Here is a 20,719-nt window from a genome sequence, read left to right as displayed (position 1 = left end):
TGATACCCTGGGACTGTTGGAGACCAGCACCCTCAGAATTTGGCCCTTCATCACCTTAACAGGCAACACTGTCAGCTGAGCCACGGCCGACGACGTGACAGCTCTTACAGGACATTGTGACAAAAACCCCAATGGGGTTCATACAGGAGCATCCTGGGACCACGTTTTCATCCCAGCCCCAGCAATCGCGGCACTAGCCCTTCTCTCCCAGGGCTCCACAGGTGTGAGTGAGTACAGGAGCTTCTGCTTAGTCCCCAAGGCACACCACAGCAATACTGGACAGGTAGCAGCCAGTGCTTCAGACCCCAGGACAGGTCCGAGGGGCCCTGCCGAGCTAGATTAGGACAGGGGTTTGCACCACACTTGCCCCTGCCAGACATGGATGGCCCTCACTGCCACATGCACTAGATACACCTAGATTGTTCCACTTGTCAGGTCCTTGGCATTCTCCAAACTGCAGCTGGGGTCAGTGCTGGCTGTAGGGGGCTTCTCAGGAGCACCGACAGCAAGGGCGGGAAGGAGAAACAACATTTCACAGGTGCTGCTGTTCACTTCCCACATTCCTCTTGGCCTTGCAGTTGAAAATTTGTTAAGCTCTTGGCTCAGGCCCCCTGCCCATTCTAGGGGAAACCCCAGTGCACTGGATGTAGTCACCCACATTCATGGTGTCCTCCTAACAAGGAAGATTAACCCCAATGCAGACCCAGCACAATGCCTCAGACTCAGTCACAGAAGAGGACAGAGGCCCAGAGCCCTGGCAGCTGTCCTCCATTGGCCAGCATTCAGGGCTGTCATAAACTGACAATACCTTATACACAAATTCCTCCATCTTTTCCATAGCGTGATGAGCCTGCAGAGGTAGAGTCAGCACACGAACCACCTCCTCCTCCTCCTCCTCCTCCTCCTCCTGTGGCGCTGTGCATGGCTGCTCCTTGGTCTAAAGGGAGAGATGCCATTATTTGTCACAAGCCACAACCCACCAGAGAGATTGGACCATCAAGGTGTGGGGAAATTTAGAAAACAGCAAGTATATTCCCACCAAGAGGGGTGTGAACCCTTAGAATGTACGGTGCTACAACCCTTCTGAGAGGGGAAGAGATGGAAGCCTCCCCAGTTACCACTGCTTATGCTTCATGGTACTGTCTTAAACTGCACACAGAAGGGCTAATCCCAGATTCAGTCTTGCTTAGAACAAGGATTAGAGTGGAGGATTTTCCTTCTTTACAGTCCAGGGTGCAGCCTGAAATGGCCACTCTGCTCTGGCCAGGGAAGTGAGCCCAGGAAATAGGCCAGGAACCAGCCGAAGCAGAAGCATTAAAGGACAGAAGCCACCCCTTTTCGCTGCATGCCTCTATCTATTACTAATAGGTATTAGAAGATGACCCCTAAGCTTAAAGGCCACAAAAGCAGGTGAACCAATAAGAATGCTCCTTAGAACTCCTACAGTGCACCTGTTTACCTGCAGGCAGTACTGTCAGCAGGCGTGCAGAGGGAGTTCCTTGGCTGACGCTATGGGGCGAGGTTTGTTGAAGACTGGCTGAGCCCAGTTCACCCTCCTCCCTCCGCCCCAGAAAACAGGAGCATGCTGGGGTGAGAGGGGTTGTTTGCTTATGACAGATTACTTTCTATGTAATGGAATAAAATTTCCAGGACAGATTTTCTGACACATCACTCTGAACACCACAGAGTGGGTGCAAATCCTCAGCATTCAGATAAAAGTATCAGAGGGGTAGTCGTGTTAGTCTGGATCCGTAAAAGTGGCAAAGAGTCCTGTGGCACCTTATAGACTAACAGACGTATTGGAGCATGAGCTTTCGTGGGTGAATACCCACTTCGCCAGATCTGATGAAGTGGGTATTCACCCACGAAAGCTTATGCTCCAATACGTCTGTTAGTCTATAAGATGCCACAGGACTCTTTGCCGCTCATTCAGATTCAGTCCATTTTCACCCCCACTGTGTACTGGTGTAAAAGGATGACAAGGATCAGGGTCTATTGTAGGGAGCCCAAAGCCCCACTTCCGTGCACCATGCTGCTAATGGGATGACAGGCAGATTTCTGGGTTAATCTGCAAGGACAGTGTTGAGAGCCTAAATAACTAGGAGTATATCTGTCTGTAACTCTGGGGCGTACAGGGTACATTCAACAGGACTGACTGGAAGCAATTTATAGGAAGAAACAGCACCGAATGGGTTTGGCTTGCAGATCCCAGCAGCTGCCCTGCCTGGGCACACTCTGTTGGATTGTGGCTTACGCTGGCTGAACTGGCAGCTCCCTGGTCTCCCTTCTCCTCTAGCAGCGGCCCCAGTTCTGCCAGCTCCAAATCGTCTCCTTCTCGGCTGCTGTTGGAAAGTCCATTCCCTTGGCTGGTTGCTGACCCTTTGCGGGACGACATCTGGTCAACACACAAAAGGTCTTGAGCTTCTGTGTCCTTGAACATTCACACTAGGAATAAAAACAAGACAAGTGACATTGCAGGCCTGCCTCCTTCCATTCCAACCCAAATCTGTCACACCAAGTGACCCAACACTTTGCAACTTACTGCCTTGGCCAACACTGATGAGAGCATCTACAAGAGCCAACTCCTCAGCTCAGTGCCCACAGCAGCAGCCCTGGTACTCTGGGCATGGGCCCATTCAGAGTTCATGAGAACTGGAAAATCCCAACCCCACTGTGACACCCTGACACCCCAATATTCACCACTGTCACGTAATTAGGATAGGTTTTGTACGAAGTATGACTTGTGATGCATCATTCTAAAAGCCTTGATCTGCTAGACATTAACATCTCATTGGATTGTATGTGTTATCATCATATGTGAAGTTATGAAGTTTGGGTAGGTATGTGTTACTGAAACACGTTGTGAGGTTGAAAATACCCACAAGTAGCCTTTCAGGTACAACAGTAAAAAGGCCAAACAATGGCTAATGGCTTATTGAGGAAATGCATATCAGCACAAGGATTACCCCAGGAAATGTGTACAATAGAAAACTCTCAGAGAGAGTACTACACAATATTTGACCCAGGTCACAGCAAAAGAGCTTTCCAGCAAGTGGGAAGAAGCTACAAAAGAAGGATAGTGACATCATGAGGGTACCACACTCTCCCTGTAACAACACATCTGGAAACACCTGAGGGGCAAGGACTGAACTGTGGAAAGTGATGGTCCCAGGCTAGAAGGATCTTTAGCCTGTGTATGAAAGCCAAGGAAACTTGTGCCTTAAGAATCTGCCAGCCTGTTTATCGCTCAGGGTGAGAATTTGCTCATTTATATCATACCTATCTAGTGCGTTAAAATGAGTTTGCATTTTTGTTTATTTACTAAGGTAGTCTGCTTTGATCTGTTTGCTATCCCTTATAACCACTTAAAATCTATCTTGTGTAGTTAATAAACTTACTTTTGTTTATTCTGAAACCAGTTTGTGGAATTCATAACTAGGGGGGCAAAAAGCTGTGCATATCTTCCTCCACACTGAGGGAGGGGGCAGATTTCCTGAGTTTACGCTGTACAGATTTCTGTGCAGCGCAAGACAATACAATTTTGGGCTTACACTCCAGAGGGGGGCGTGCATGTGTGTGCTGGGCAATTCCTGAATTGAGTCTTCCCACACAGAGCTGATCTCAGTGTCTGCGTCTTTCTGCAGCTGGGTGTGGCCCTATCTGTGTGTTGCGTGTGCTGGAGGAGGCTTGATGGCCTGGCTCAGCAGTGCAGTGTAAAGGAATCCAGACTAGTGGAACCAGTGGGCTCAGCGGTACCCCAGTACATGAGGTGGCACCCTGGGGGGCAGCAACCCATCACCCCCAATTTGGAATCCCCTTCTCCCTGGCTTCAGGCCCTTTTGTCCCCATTCCAGTCTGCCTTGGTAGCAGAAAGCCAAGCTTTAAAAGGAGTCCAGGGAATCTCAACTCCCAGAGGAAGCAAACCCAGGATGGCAGCCACAACCTTCTGTGCTGTATCAACAGTGTCATGGGAGGGTGGGCCTACAAGGGCAGCACCTTTGGTTTGTTGGATACTGCCAAGCTGGACTGGAATTTCTAAACACAACCAGGATGCTGTGACAGGATTAGGGCAAAAGCAGAGTTTTCACTGGGAATCTGCCACAAACCATCCAAGTGGAACCCCACAGTCTGAAGAGAGGAGAGGACTTGGGGGTGCTCTTTAAATGGGCAATGGAAAATCAGAAGGCAGAGATATTAGGTGAGAAGGGAAATGTTCACCAAACCAAACACTGCTTAAGAAAATACGTTTATCATTATAAGCCATGCGGAGAGACTCAACTACCTCTCCAGAGAGGTGGACCAAACCCCATGGTCTAGCAGTTAAAGCAGGAGACCAGAGCCACCAGGATCCCAGCTCTGACACAGGCTCCCTTGCTGGCTTCCACCAAGTCTCAGTCTCTTGGAACCTTAGTTTCCCCCTCCACAGGACACAGGTGATACTTATATGCCCAATTCATGAGGCGTTTGAGGAGCAGTGTTTGTATAGCACTTTGCCTGTGAACATGACTAGAGAAGTACTAAGTAACATTATGTAGACGGAAAGGATGAGGACTTCAGCCTCATTCTATTTACTAGCCAAGATCACGTCACATGACAAAACCAGCACGGTTTGGCACGACTGCCCATTTCCACTCAGGAGAAGACCAAGAAGCAGGATGCTCAGGGGCTCACGCTGGTGTAGCTCAGGATGTAGACACAGGGGATGCTGGCCTGGCAGCTGTCTATGATGTTCAGCCCTCACTCATGAGAGCCACCCTGATCACACTGTTGGTATCTGACCCCCATGCTACTTTCTTGCCTCAGGGTGACAAGCATTCGCCCTCTCTTCCAAACCCAGGGAAAAATACATCTTCAGGAAGCCTACAAATATCATCCCATCACCTGTAGCTTATGCAAAGCATCCCACTGTTAGGAATCCATCTTAGTTATCTTAGGCTATGTCTACACTATGCGTATGTTGGCAAAACTTACATCGTTCAGGGCTGTGAATTTTCCACCCACCCGAGCAACATAAGTTACAATGACATAAGTGCCAGTGTGCACAGCACTACGTTGGCAGGAGAGCTTCTGCCACTTGCAGAGGTGGTTTTTTATGCCGATGGGAGTGCTCTCCCTTTGGCATTCAGCGTCTTTACTGGATGCACTGCAATGGCACGGTTGTATCAGTACAGCTGCAGCGCTGTATGTGTACTCATGGCCTCAGTGTTGGGTCCTGCACCCGCTGAAGTCCATGGGCGCAGGTCTTACGTTCTGAGCACTTCAGGGCAGGGACAATGAACCAAATTCACTACTGAGTGTGGGTGTCAGTTAAATCAGGAAGTGGTCCCTACTAATACCACGGGCAAATTTGGCCCTACATTTGCTTTTGTATAGTGCTGTACACATTAGAAATGCTCAGCAAATAACCCAGTATCGAGTCATAGAATATCAGGGTTGGAAGGGACCTCAGGAGGTCATCTAGTCCAACCCCCTGCTCAAAGCAGGACCAATCCCCAACTAAATCATCCCAGCCAGGGCTTTGTCAAGCCAGGCCTTATAAACCTCTAAGGAGGGAGATTCCTCCACCTCCCTAGGTAACTCATTCCAGTGCTTCACCACCCTCCGAGTGAAAAAGTTTTTCCTAATATCCAACCTAAACCTTCCCCATTGCAACTTGATACCATTACTCCTTGTTCTGTCATCTCCTACCACTGAGAACAGTCTAGATCCATCCTTAGAAATTTTTAAGGCCAGGCTTGACAAAGCCTTGGCTGGGATGATTTAGTTGGGGACTGGTCCTGCTTTGAGCAGGGGGTTGGACTAGATGACCTCCTGAGGTCCCTTCCAACCCTGATATTCTATGATTCTTTGGAACCCCCTTTCAGATAGTTGAAAGCAGTCATCAAATCCTCCCTCACTCTTCTCTTCTGCAGACTAAACAATCCCAGTTCCTTCAGCCTCTCCTCATAAGTCTTGTGCTCCAGCCCACTGATCATTTTTGTTGCCCTCCGCTGGACGCTTTCCAATTTTCCACATCCTTCTTGTAGCGTGGGGCCCAAAACTGGACACAGTACTCCAGATGAGGCCTCACCAATGCTGAATAGAGGGGAATGATCACGTCCCTCGATCTGCTGGCAATGCCCCTACTTATACAGCCCAAAATGCAGCTAGCCTTCTTGGTACAAGGGCACCCTGTTGACTCATATCCAACTTCTTGTCCACTGTAACCCCTAGGTCCTTTTCTGCAGAACTGCTGCCTAGCCACTCGGTCCCTAGTCTGTAGCGGTGTACGGGATTCTTCTGTCCTAAGTGCAGGACTCTGCACTTGTCCTTGTTGAACCTCATCAGATTTCTTTTGGCCCAATCCTCCAATTTCTCTAGGGCTCTCTGTATCCTATCCCTACCCTCCAGCATATCTACCACACCTCCCAGTTTACTGTCATCTGCAAACTTGCTGAGGGTGCAATCCACGCCATCCTCCAGACCATTAATGAAGATATGGAACAAAACCAGCCCCAGGACCGACCCTTGGGGCACTCCATTTGATACTGCCTGCCAACTAGACATGGAGCCATTGATCACTACCCGATGAGCCCAATGATCTAGCCAGCTTTCTATCCACCTGATAGTCCATTCATCCAGCCCATACTTCTTTAACTTGCTAGCAAGAATACTGTGGGAGACCGTATCAAAAGCTTTGTTCAAGTCAAGGAAAACATGTCCACTGCTTTCCCCTCATTCACAGAGCCAGTTATCTTGTCATAGAAGGCAATTAGATTAGTCAGGCATGACTTGCCCTTGGTGAATCCATGCTGACTGTTCCTGATCACTTTCCTCTCCTCTAAGTGCTTCAGAATTGATTCCTTGAGGACCTGCTCCATGATTTTTCCAGGGACTGAGGTGAGGCTGACTGGCCTATAGTTCCACAGATCCTCCTCCCTTTTTTAAAGATGGGCACTACATTAGCCTTTTTCCAGTCATCCGGGACCTCCCCCAATCGCCATGAGTTTTCAAAGATAAGAGCCGGTCACATCTGCCAACTCCTTTAGCACCCTTGAATGCAGTGCACAAACCCCAGTATCCTAACCCAGCTGCATGATAGTCCCATGTTTCACAAAAGGTTCCAGATCTCATTCAGCACAAAACAGCCAATGGATCAGAGCCCAAAACAAAAGGAGACACCAGCCCAGGGACCTGAGTCCATAGGCTGTCATGTGCAGAGCTGGCATATGCATTAATTCTACTCAGCCAGGACAAGGCATCTCTTTATGGGTGAACAAGATGTTAAGTTTTCCATCATGACAGGAATTGAGCAAGCATGTTGTGTGCTTGGACCTATACACGTCCCTGACAGTTTTGCAGCCCATCAGTTGGACAGAGTGAGCACACAAAGGCTGTTTTGTTTTTCTCTCCAGAAACCTTCTCTTTGCTTTTGGGCACAATCCTCTCCTGGACCCTGGAATACCCTGGTTTCTATGAATACACTTGGCTTTTTTAATGTCCAAGCAAAGAGTCAAACCATTAGGAACTGCTTCAAGCACAAGAAGCCAGCCAGCTCTGCTCTATCCCCAACCAATACACAGATCTGAGCTTTGGGCAAGCAACTTTTTGAAGGGCCTTGGTGCCTCAGGTTAGAGTTATGAGTCCAAAGGAAACCATCAGACTACGCATAAATACAGCAATGAGTATTACAGAAATGCTCTCTCAGCAAAGTCTGGGAGGCCATTCGAACTCTTTAGCATCTTGTCTCCTTATGCACAAACAGCTGACACTACCCAATAATGTAAGTGGAGAAAAGAGTAAATTAAGAAAAAATAACCAACTCTGCTATTCCTACACCCTGGAGTACCTGAATGAGCTCTTCTTTCCCTATACAACACAGTTAGCTGCTGGACTGGGTCCGTTCTCACTCCTGAGGAGTCAGGGGCCAAGACCACACAGAGGCAGACTTAATGGGACTTGCCAGAACTCCATCGAGCATCCTTGTTTGCAGGATTCCCTCTTGCAGGGTCAGGGTCCCTATCAGGTACATTCAGGCCTTGAAAGATGCTCTTGCCTCCTCCCCAGTGAGAAGTGGGAACACTTCCGTGTGAGTGTAAGGGCTTAACCTATCAATCCTACAGAATTTGCAAAATAAGTTTTTAGTCTTTATGGTTGTGAGGGGGAAAAGAAAAAATCTTTCTAAATACAAAGAATGTAAGGATGTGGCATTGCACTCCTGAGGCTGAACAAAGACAGCTCCAGCACCTCTCTGGTATGCTTCACTTGACAAGCAGGGGCAGAGTGAAAGTGACAAGACTAATCAATGCTACTAGTCAGAGCTCTGCCCACAGCAATGAAATGTCAAGAGTTGGGTGAATTTCAGTATACTGCTGCCACTAAGCCCTGGTCTACACTAAGAGTTGAGGTCGAATTTAGCAGCATTAAATCGATTTAACCCTGCATCCGTCCACACGACGAAGCCCTTTCTTTCCGACTTAAAGGGCTCTTAAAACCGATTTCTTTACTCCACCCCCGACAAGAGGATTAGCGCTGAAATCGGCCTTGCCGGGTCGAATTTGGGGTACTGTGGATGCAATTAGACAGTATTGGCCTCCAGGAGCTATCCCAGAGCGCTCCATTGTGACTGCTCTGGACAGCACTCTCAACTCAGATGCACTTGCCAGGTAGACAGGAAAAGGCCCGCGAACATTTGAATTTCATTTCCTGTTTGGCCACCGTGGCAAGCTGCAGGTGAGTGCAGAGCTCATCAGCAGAGGTGACCATGATGGAGTCCTGGAATTGCAAAAGAGCTCCAGCATGGACCGAACGGGAGGTACAGGATCTGACTGCTGTATGGGGAGAGGAATCCGTGCTATCAGAACTCCGTTCCAGTTTTCGAAATGCCAAAACATTTGTCAAAATCTCCCATGGCATGAAGTACAGAGGCCTATAACAGGGACCCGAAGCAGTGCCGCGTGAAACTTAAGGAGCTGAGGCAAGCCTACCAGAAAACCAGAGAGGCAAACGGCCGCTCCGAGTCAGAGCCCCAAACATGCCGCTTCTATGATGAGCTGCATGCCATTTTAGGGGGTTCAGCCACCACTACCCCAACCCTGTGCTTTGACTCCTTCAATGGAGAGGGAGGCAACACGGAAGCAGGTTTGGGGAACAAGGAAGATGACGATGATGAGGTTGTAGATAGCTCACAGCAAGCAAGCAAGCAGAGAAACCGGTTTTCCCAACAGCCAGGAACTGTTTCTCACCCTGGACCTGGAACAAGTACCCCCGAACCCACCAAAGGCTGCCTCTCAGACCCGCCAGGAGGAGAAGGGACCTCTGGTCAGTGTACCTTTTTAAATAGTATACATGGTTTAAAAGCAAGCATGTTTAATGATTATTTGCCCTGGCATTCGCGGCCAGTACAGCTACTGGAAAAGTCTGTTAAAAGTCTGGGGATGGAGCAGAAATCCTCCAGGGACATCTCCATAAAGCTCTCCTGGATGTACTCCCAAAGCCTTTGCAAAAGATTTCTGGGGAGGGCAGCCTTATTCCGTCCACCATGGTAGGACACTTTACCATGCCAGGCCAGTAGCACGTAGTCGGGAATCACTGCAGAACAAAGCACTGCAGTGTATGTTTGCTGGCGTTCAAACAACATCCATTCTTCATCTCTGTGTTATCCTTAGGAGAGTGATATCATTCATGCTCACCTGGTTGAAATAGGGTGCTTTTCTTAAGGGGACATTCAGAGGTCCCCGTTCCTGCTGGGCTGTTTGCCTGTGGCTGAACAGAAATGTTCCCCGCTGTTAGTCACGGGGAGAGGTTAGCCACGTGGTGGCGGGAGGCAAAATGTGACCTTGTAAAGAAAGCACATGTGCTATGTATGTAGTGTTAACTGCAAGGTTTACCGTGAAAGAGTGCAGCCATTGTTCTATAAAATGTGTCTTTTTAAATCCCACTGTCCCTTTTTTTTCCCCGCTAACAGTTGCATGTGTTTCAAGGATCACAGGATCTTCTCCTTCCCAGAGGCTAGCGAATATTAGAAGGCGAAAAAAACGCACTCACAATGAAATGTTCTCTGACCTCATGCTGTCCTCCCACACAGACAGAGTACAGACGAATGCGTGGAGGAGACAATGTCAGAGTGCAGGAAAACACAAAATGACCGAGAGGAGAGGTGGTGGGCTGAAGAGAGGGCTGAAGTTGAAAGGTGGAGGCAGCGTCATGAGAGGAGGCAGGATTCAATGCTGAGGCTACTGGAGGATCAAACTAATATCCTCCAGCGTATGGTTGAGCTGCAGGAAAGGCAGCAGGAGCACAGACCACCGCTACAGCCCCTGTGTAACCAACCGCCCTCCTCCCCAAGTTCCATAGCCTCCTCACCCAGACGCCCAAGAATGTGGTGGGGGAACCTCCGGCCACCCAGCCACTCCACCCCAGAGGATTGCCCAAGCAACAGAAGGCTGGCATTCAATAAGTTTTAAACTTTTAAAGTGCTGTGTGGCCTTGTCCTTCCCTCCTCCACCACCCCATCTGGTGCTTCCCTCCTCCACCACTCCTCCTGGGCTACCTTCGCAGTTATCCCCCTATTTGTGTGATGAATTAATAAAGAAAGCATGAATGTAAAGCAACAATGACTTTATTGCCTCTGCAAGCGGTGATCGAAGGGAGTGGGGAGGGTGATTGGCTTACAGGGAAGTAGAGTGAACCAAGGGGTGGCGGGGGGTGGGTTTCCATCAAGGAAAAACAAACATAACTTTCACACTGTAGCCTGGCCAGTCATGAAACTGGTTTTCAAAGCTTCTCTGATGCACATCGCACCCTCCTGTGCTCTTCTAACTGCCCTGGTGTCTGGCTGCGCGTAACCAGTGGCCAGGCGATTTGCCTCAACCTCCCAACCCGCCATAAACGTCTCCCCCTGTGACGAAGTGGGACTGTTCTTAATGTTTCCTCTGGATAGTGTGGGGGCGCCTCAGTTTCCCCTAGGCAGTTCTTAAGTATCTAGGTGGTGGGGTAAGAGTGTATGATCGCTGCAGAGCCCTAGAGAGCAGGTGTGTGCAGGGGTCTGGACACAGAGAACGGCCATCACCCTGTTTCCTGGCAACTGATGGCCTGGGCCCTTCCCCCCTGCAAGGTGAGAGCTAAAGCCTTGGAGAACAAAGGAATCAGGTGACCTCCTGGCCCAGGAAAGGGACAAAGCCCAGAGGAGGAGGGGCTGGAGGGAGTTTCAGTTTGGGGCTGGCTGGAGACATGGAGTGAAGGGCAGACGGGGTTGTCTGACTCACTGCCCCCCAAAATGGACCCAGCCGAGGGATCCGGTTCTCTGCACCTACAAGCTCTGTGTTAGACCATGTTCCTGTCGTCTAATAAACCTTCTGTTTTACTGGCTGGCTGAGAGTCACGTCTGTCTGCGAAGTTGGGGTGCAGGACCCTCTGGCTTCCCCAGGAGCCCAACCTGAGCGGACTCGCTGTGGGAAGCGCACGGAGGGGCAGAGGATGCTGAATGCTCCGAGGTCAGACCCAGGAAGGTGGAAGCTGTGTGAGCTGTGCCCTGCAGACAGGCTGCTCACAGAAAGGAGACTTCCCCAGAGTCCTGACTGGCTTCATGGGAAGCAGTTCCAGAGCATCGCCCAGGGACTCCGTGACAACTGGTGGTAGCGGTGGGATGTACTGCACTCGTGGATGGCGCTTCCTGCAGTAAGTGACTAGGGAGCAGTAAAACGAAGGGGGATTGACAAGGACCAGGCGTGCTGAAGGCTCAGAGAGGAGCGGTTTCAGGGGGCGGTTAACCCCTGGGAGTGTGTGACCAGCGAGAAGGACTGTGCAGTAATGGGGTCCCCCTGGGGACTGCAGTGAGCAGTCTCAGAGGCGGAGGAGCCTGCAGCTTGGCCCTGGGAGAGAGAAGGAGTTTTGCAGTAACAGGGTTCCCCTGGGGATTGCAGCGAGCGGTCTCAGGGGCAGAGGAGTCTGCAGCTCGACCCTAGCAAAGAGGTGGTGACCTCGAGAAGGGCTGGCACACTAGGGGTTCTCCCTGGAAACCGTGGGGAGCTGAGAGCACACAGGCCTGTGAGTTCACAACAACTTGGGAAGAGCGGAGTGATGGCCTGTCACCGTCTCCTTAAGAAGGACATTGTAACCCGGTGCAGAAAGAAAGGGTTGAGCATTGGAAAGGTCACCAAAGCACAGTTAATCGTGCAGCTGGAGGAGGATGATCACTCTAAGGAACAGATTCCTGACCCCAAATGGGGCTATAGCAGGATCTGGGAGCAGCTGGAGTGGGAGCCAGGCATCGCCAAGACTCCTGTCCCCGACCAGATGAGGGTCTTCACGATCGGGTTCCCCATCCGGGGATCGGAGATGGACGGGATTGGAGCTGAGTCCGAGAGAGCAAGAGGACTGTGAGAGACAGCGAAAGTCCAAGAAAGAGCTGCAGAAGCAGCAGCAGCATGAACTGGCGGTGGTGGAGTGGAGAGGCCTAGGGGACCTCCCCAGGGTGAGCGGGGATAGATCCCAGGGTGCCAGTTCCGCAGGGAACCTCGAGACTAAATTGCTGCCCCTGGTTAAGGGGGGGGGGATGTGGATGCCCACCTCATTACCAGCCTGTTCAAAGGCAATTTGAACCAGGGGGACCCTGCGGAAAAGCCCTGGTGTCTAGCTCCCTTGCTGGGTCCCAAGGCCATTGACTTCGTCAGCCAGATGGGTGGGGCGGTGGACAGGCTCCCACTCCTGACCCCAACCTATATGTCTGTGTGGAGTTTCCTGGGGCCAGGCCCCTCGGACCTCCAGTGGGAGCGGAAAGCGATGGTCAATGGGGAGACATTCCTGGGGTGGCGAGATCCTGGGACAGAGAGAACTGTTGTCAGGCCCTGGGTGGTGCAGCCTCAGAGGCTGAGGGGCTATGTGAGCTGGGTGAGGGTCCCAGGGACGAAGCCCCTCGCCCTGCCTGTGGCCCAGATCCCTGTACAGACACAGGAGGGGTCGGGCTGGCTGGTCGTTGGGGTGCTCCAGGACACCAGCTGCGAGACCCTGTTGTGGGGTGACTGTGTCTCTTTGGGACAGGATCCAGGCCTTGCTCTGGTAACTGCCAAGGGTTTGAATTAGAATCCAGGGAACCAATCCTTGGAGAGGAAAATGGTCAGTGAAAATGCAGATGACCTGGCTGGCAGGGGGGAGAAGCTGCTATATTCAGGCTACCTGCCTGCCTGTAACCAGACGCCTGGGGCTCCCCGCCCCCCTTGCACACTGGAGAGGGGGCTCAGGCTGGCTCTGATGCAGTGAGGAAAGCAGCGAGCTTACTGCCTTCCCCGACTAGGACAGCAAGGGCAGCGCTGAGCACAGTGGGAGCTGAGACCCCAGCTGAGTGCGGGGACATACAGGCAGGGCAGGGTATCTGCTGGGAGTGGCAAGGTGCTTGGTAAGGAAAGTCTGGATGAGCCTAGGCAGCCTTGTGAGCTGATGGCTTTGTCTAGTCAGCAGTGTGGGAAGGCGAGGAGAGTGGAAGATGAGTGTCCCTGGACCTTACCTGTTAGCTGGGTGGAGAAGTGTGACAGTGAAGGAAATGTGCCTGTGTCTGTCAGGGGTATTGACTTGCCTGTGGAGGGAGCTACCCTGGTCTCCAAGCAGTTGCCTGTGACCAGCCTTGTGTGCTGGGACAAGGGGAATGAGATCCCAAGCTGTGTGTCTGTTAAAGGAGAAAGTGTGTCCGGCTCTTCTTTGTCTGTGGAACAGACAGAAGGGGCCTTTCAGCCTGTGATGGTTGAGGGTAGTGTGGGGATGCCGTGACATAGTGCAGTTGTCTCAGGGTTGGTTCTGGATTCAGCTAAAGCCCAGGAAGGGAATGGTCCTAAGTTTGTCTCTGCTCGGGAAAATGGTGCTGTAACTAGGTTGCATCCAGTTAGTGTCTATGCAAAATCCCAGAGACCAGACAATTCTGGTGCTTGTATTTTGCCTGTTGCTAGTGTGTTGTTGGGAAAGGGTGTCGCAACTCTGTCTAATCAGGGTGATACCCTAGCCAGGGCACAAGGAGAGCAGAAAGGTGATTTGATTGTGTTGCCTACTGAGGGTGTGGAAACCTGTAGCAAGAAGGAAAAGATTCCTGAACTTGTGTGTGGCAAAGGGAAGGAGAATGCTTCTGACCTTTTATCTAGGGAGTCTGTCAGTTTGTCTGAAAGGGGATTGTGTAGGAATCCGCCTGATAGGCCAGAGGTAATTCTGGATGTAAGGGAGACCCAGAAAGAGTCTGTTGTTGCTCAGGAAAGTGTTTCTCTAGAGCAAGCCCTAGGTGAAGAGGGTAAGGGCAGAATTTCTGTGAAGGGTGAATTGTTGCATAGAAAAGCCCTAGGGAAAGGAATCCTCATGGAGTCTTTGCAAGCAGTTTACTGCAACTGAAGGGTGTGAAAGTGATTTAATCAAGAAAGTTTCAGCTCCTAACAGCCAGAAATTTTCTGTTGTGAACGGATCCACTGACTTTCCTGTTTAAGGATCCAGTGTGGAGAGCTTTGAGACGGTCTCAGATGAAGTGAAAGCTGTTAAGAAAGTTAAACAGTCCTATAACCAAGTGGCTGTGTTTGGCCAGCTTGTTGGGGAGACAAGGTTGTTGAGAGAGGAATGTCTCCATGCTAGTTCTGTAAGTGAACAGTATGTGGCCTCTTAACCAAGAGAGCCCGAATTGCAGCCCTCCAGACTGGAACGCTGGGAGAAAACCCAATCCCAGTTTGACCCCCCGGGGTTTTAGGCTGGCAAAAGGGCACGGGCCGCATAAACCTTCCTACATACGGCCTGCGAGTGCTATCGACCACCCCGCAGCTAAGGGAGGGCGTGAAACTGGAAGGGCCTGGTGTAACTTCCACCAAGGAATGGGAGAGATGCTGGGGCATCCATGGGAATGTTGGTGGCTTCGAACTTCCCCAGGTCACCGGCTAAAGTGACCCCACTCAGTTCGATCTCGAAGGGGGGAGAGATGTGACGAAGTGGGACTGTTCTTAATGTTGCCTCTGAATAGTGTGGGGGGTGCCTCAGTTTCCCCTAGGCAGCTCTTAAGTATCTAGGTGGTGGGGTAAGGGGGTATGATCATTGCAGAGCCCTAGAGGGTAGGTGTGTGCAGGGGTCTGGACACAGAGAATGGCCGACACCCTGTTTCCTGGCAACTGATGGCCTGGGCCCTTCCCCCCTGCAAGGTGAGAGCTAAAGGGTTGGAGATCAAAGGAATCAGGTGACCTCCTGGCCGGGAAAGGGACAAAGCCCAGAGGAGGAGGGGCTGGAGAGAGTTTCAGTTTAGGGCTGGCTGGGACATGGAGTGAAGGGCAGACGTGGCTGTCTGGCTCACTGCCCCCCAAAATGGACCCAGCTGAGGGGTCCTGTTCTCTGCACCTGCAAGCTCTGTGTTAGACCGTGTTCCTGTCGTCTAATAAACCTTCTGTTTTACTGGCTGGCTGAGAGTCAAGTCTGTCTGCGAAGTTGGGGGGCAGGACCCTCTGGCTTCCCCAGGAGCCCCGCCTGAGCGGACTCGCTGGGGGAAGCGCACGGAGGGGCAGAGGATGCTGAATGCTCCGAGGTCAGACCCAGGAAGGTGGAAGCTGTGTGAGCTGTTTGTCCTGAAGACAGTCTGCTCACAGAGAGGAGACTTCCCCAGAGTCCTGACTGGCTTCATGGGGAGCAGTTCCAGAGCATCGCCCAGGGACTCCGTGACACCCCCTTACTCTTACAGATATTGTGGAGCGCACAACAAGTAGTAATAACAGTGAGAATATTGGTTTCACTGAGGTCTAACCGAGTCAGGAAACTGCGCCAGCGCGCTTTTAAACGTCCAAATGCACATTCTACCACCATTCTGCACTGGCTCAGCCTGTAGTTGAACAGCTCCTGACTACTGTCCAGGCTGTCTGAGTACGGCTTCATGAGCCATGGCATTAAGGGGTAGGCTGGGTCCCCAAGGAGAATTATAGGCATTTCAACATCCCCAATGGTTATTTTCTGGTCTGGGAAGAAAGTCCCTTCCTGCAGCTTTTGAAACAGACCAGAGTTCCTGAAGATGCGAGCGTCATGTACCTTTCCCGGCCATCCCACGTTGATGTTGGTGAAACGTCCCTTCTGATCCACCAGTGCTTGCAGCACCATTGAAAAGTACCCCTTGCGGTTTATGTATTCGCCGGCTTGGTGCTCTGGTGCCAAGATAGGGATGTGGGTTCTGTCTATGGCCCCACCACAGTTAGGGAATCCCATTGCAGCAAAGCCATCCACTATGACCTGCACATTTCCCAGGGTCACGACCCTTGATATCAGCAGATCTTTGATTGCGTTGGCTACTTGCATCACAGCAGCCGCCACAGTAGATTTGCCCACTCCAAATTGATTCCCAACTGACCGGTAGCTGTCTGGCGTTGCAAGCTTCCACAGGGCTATTGCCACTCGCTTCTCAACTGTGACGGCTGCTCTCATCTTGGTATTTTTGCGCCTAAGGGCAGGGGAAAGCAAGCCACGAAGTTCCATGAAAGTGCCCTTATGCATGCGAAAGTTTCGCAGCCACTGGGAATCGTCCCAAACCTGCAACACTATGCGGTCCCACCAGTCTGTGCTTGTTTCCCGGGCACAGAATCGGCATTCCACAGCATGAACCTGCCCCATTAGCACCATGATGCCCACACTGCCAGGGCCCGTGCTTTGAGAGAAGTCTCTGTCCATGTCCTCATCACTCTCGTCACTGTGCTGAAGTCACCTACTTGCCCGGTTTTGCTTTGCCAGGTTCTGGTGCTTCATATACTACTGGATAATGTGCATGGTGTTTAATGTGCTCCTAATTGCCAAAGTGATCTGAGCGGGCTCCATGCTTGCCGTGGTATGGCGTCTGCACAGAAAAAAGGCGTGGAATGATTGTCTGCCGTTGCTCTGACGGAGGGAGGGGTGACTGACTACATGGCTTACAGGGTTGGCTTACAGGGAATTCAAATCAACCAAGTGGATGGCTTTACATCAAGGAGAAACAAAAACAACTGTCACACAGAGTGGCCCCCTCAAGGATTGAACTCAAAACCCTGGGTTTAGCAGGCCAATGCTCAACCTAATGCTCAACCCACTGAGCTATCCCTCCCCCGGTATTTCAGGCAGGACTGAATCTCCATTAAACTTTTCAAGGTGCCCCTGACAGACCTCACCAAAACGATTGTCGGCCGTTGATTTCACGGAGGGAGGGAGGAGCAAATGAATACAAAACAAATCTGGTCTATTTCTTGTTTTGATCCACGCCATCTATCTCTTACATCTTTGGCTGGCAGCAGACAGTGCAATAGGACTGCTAGCCATCCTCATCTCCTGCCTGCTTGCCAGACAACAATGCAATAGGACTGCCGGCAGGACTAAAGAGAATGACCTGATCAAGTCACTGCTATTTCAGTCCCTGAGCATATGTCTGCCCAGGCACTCCTGACCAACCTTGCCAAGGTGGCCAGGAGCACCTCGGACATGACGACTATGGTTATCAGGCCTATTGCACAGTTTGCTGCCACAAGGCAATGAGCTGATGCTGTGTAGCAATGCAGTACCGCGTCTGCCAGCACCCAGGAGACGTACGGTGACGGTGAGCTGAGCGGGCTCCATGCTTGCCATGGTATGGCGTCTGCACAGTTAACTCAGGAAAAAGGCGCGAAACGACTGTCTGCCGTTGCTTTCACGGAGGGAGGGAGGTCCTGATGACATGTACCCAGAACCACCTGCGACAATGTTTTTGCTCCATTAGGCATTGGGATCTCAACCCAGAATTCCAACGGGCGGTGGAGACTGCGGGACAGCTACCCACAGTGCAACGCTCCAGAAGCCGAGGCTAGCCTCGGTACTGTGGAAGCACTCCGCCGAGTTAATGCACTTAGAGCATTTTGTGTGGGGACACACACAATCGACTATATAAAAATGATTTCTAAAAACCGACTTCTATAAATTCGACCTAATTTCGTAGCTTAGACATACCCTTAGGAAAGTTATCAGCAACAGGCAGCACTGGAGTTAATGGTCAGGGAGAAAGATCCCCAGAAGAGGTGGTGATAGGCGCGGTAATAGAGGAGTGAAGCTAACTCCCAAACAGTAGCTGAAGGGGCCAGAGCTTCAAACCTATCAGATTCATATCAGCTTCTGGCTAGTATATAAGACACATGGAAATGCCATTGGAGCTAGGATTCTCGCATGGGTATAGCCCCAAGACCCCTCCCCCCACATTTCCATTTCTTGTAGCACTCTCTGGCTGGTAGGTTCAATCCTCTGTTCAGCATGTGTTCAATAAGATGCTCAGCCCTGGCTGCCTTTGCACCTGGCTTTTTGCACCTGGCTGCAATCCCCATGCATTTCAGTTGGCCTTTCCATGACTGCTTTCCCAGATTGAGGTGTCATTAGAAGAGGTTTGGGAACAAATAGATATGTTAAACAGTAATACATCACCAGGAGCAGATGGTATTCACTCTAGAGTTCTGAAGAAAAACAAAGAGGAAATTTCAGACCTACTAACTGGTGTGTAACCTATCACTTAATTCAGTTTCTTTACCAGATGACTAGAGGATAGCTAAAATGACGCCAATTTTTGAAAAAGGCTCCAGAGGTGATCCCTGCAATTACAGGCTGGTAGCTCTTATTTCAATACCAGGCAAATTGGTTGAAACTATAGGAAAGAACAGATTTACCAGGCACATAGAGGAACACGATTTGTTGAGGAAAAATCAACATGGCTTTTGTAAAGGGAAATCATGCCTCACCAATCTCTTAGAATTCTTTGAGGGATTCAACAATCATATGGACAACGGTGAGACAGTAAACATAAGAATGGCCATACTGGGTCAGACCAAAGGTCCATCTAGCCCAGTATCCTGTCTTCCGACAGTGGCCAACACCAGGTGCCCCACAGGGAACGAACAGAACAGGTAATCACCACATGATCCATCCGTCACCCATTCCCAGCTTCTGGCTAACAGAAGTTAGGGACACCATCCCTGCTCATCCTGGCTGATAGCCATTGATGGACCTATCCTCCATGAATTTATCTAGTTCTTTTTTGAACCCTGTTATAGTCTTGGCCTTCACAACATCTTCTGGCAAGGAGTTCACACAGGTTGACTGTGCGTGGTGTGAAAAAATAGTTCCTTCTGTGTGTTTTAAACCTGCTGCCTATTAATTTCATTGGGCGACCCCTAGTTCTTGTGTTATGAGAAGTAGTAAATAACACTTGCTTATTTATTCTCTACACAAGTCATGATTTTATATACCTCTATCATATCCCCCTAGTCGTTTCTTTTCCAAGCTGAAAAGTCCCAGTCTTATTAATCTCTTCTCATATGGAAGCTGTTCCATACCCCTAATAATTTTTCTTGCCCTTTTCTGAACCTTTTCCAATAGATCTTTTTTGAGATGGGGCAACCACATCTGCACGCAATATTTAAGATGTAGGCATACCATTGATTTATATAGAGGCGATATGATATTTTCTATCTTATCTATCCCTTTCTTAATGATTCCCAACATTGTTTGCTTTTTTGATGGTTGCTGCACATTGAGTGGATGTTTTCAGAGAACTATCCACAATGACTCCAAGATCTCTTTCTTTTGAGTGGTAACAGCTAATTTAGACCCCATCATTTTATATGTATAGTTGGGATTATGTTTTCCAATGTGCATTACTTTGCATTCATCAGCATTGAATTTCATCTGCCATTTTGTTGCCCAGTTACCCAGTTTTGTGAGACCCTTTTGTAGAGCTTTGCAGTCTGCTTGGGACTTAACTATCTTGAGTAGTTTTGTATCATCAGCAAATTTTGCCACCTCCCTGTTTACCCCTTTTTCCAGATCATTTATGAATATGTTGAATAGGACTGGGCCCAGAACAGACCCCTGGGGGACACTACTATTTATCTCTCTCCATTCTGAAAACTGACCATTTATTCTTCCCCTTTGTTTCCTATCTTTTAACCAGTTACCCATTCATGAGAGGACCTTCCCTCTTATCCCATGACAGCTTACTTTGCTTAAGAGCCTTTTGTGAGGGACCTTGTCAAAGGCTTTCTGAAAATCTAAGTACACTGTATCCACTGGATCCCCCTTGTCCACATACTTGCTGACCCCCTCAAAGAACTCTAGTAGATGGGAAATCATGCCTCACCATTTACAAAAAAACACGTTGACTCTTCCCCCACAAATCATGTTCATCTATGTGTCTGACAATTCTGTTCTTCACTATAGTTTCAGCCAGTTTGCCCGGTACTGAAGTCAGGCTTACTGACTCGTAATTGCTGGGATCACCTCTGAAGCCCTTTATAAAAGTTGGGGTCACATTAGCTATCCTCCAGTCATTTGATACAGAAGCTGATTTATATGATAGGTTATAAACTACAGTTAGGAGTTCTGCAATTTCACATTTGAGTTCCTTCAGAACTCTTGGGTGAATCCCATCTGGTCCTGGTGACTTATTACTGTTTAGTTTATCAATTGGTTCCAAAACCTTCTCTAATGACATCTCAATCTGGGACAGTTCCTCAGATTTGTCACCTAAAAAGAATGGCTCAGGTTGCAAAGAATTCATGTAGTTTCTCTGCAATGGCCTTCTCATCCTTGAGTGCTCCTTTATCTCCCAGTAGCCCCACTGGTTGTTTAGCAGGCTTCCTGTTTCTGATGTACTTTAAAAAAAAAATTGCTACTACTTTTTGAGTCCTTGGCCAGCTGTTCTTCAAATTCTTTTTTGGCCTAATTATATTTTCATACTTCATTTACCAGAGTTTATGCTCCTTTA

The 20,719-nt window shown here is 49.8% G+C and overlaps 1 protein-coding gene across 2 annotated transcripts in view; it reads right to left on the bottom strand.

Annotated features, from left to right (window-relative positions):
- ADIPOR1 (adiponectin receptor 1) overlaps positions 1-20,719 on the bottom strand; it is a 38,808-nt gene that overhangs the window by 16,184 nt on the left and 1,905 nt on the right. For both annotated transcript variants that reach the window (XR_012635940.1, XM_074935877.1), the window contains exons 2-3: positions 2,255-2,445; positions 809-937 (exon numbers count right to left, since the gene is read on the bottom strand). Coding sequence is in view for 1 of the 2 variants with exons in the window: in XM_074935877.1 (XP_074791978.1) it covers positions 809-937; positions 2,255-2,440 (315 nt within the window). In the remaining variant the exon portion in view is untranslated. The remainder of the gene's footprint in view (positions 1-808; positions 938-2,254; positions 2,446-20,719) is intronic.

The sequence above is a fragment of the Natator depressus genome, chromosome 21 (genome assembly GCF_965152275.1).
Source record: "Natator depressus isolate rNatDep1 chromosome 21, rNatDep2.hap1, whole genome shotgun sequence".
NCBI classification, from domain to species: domain Eukaryota; kingdom Metazoa; phylum Chordata; order Testudines; family Cheloniidae; genus Natator; species Natator depressus.
This window is presented reverse-complemented; position numbering and strand designations above follow the sequence as displayed.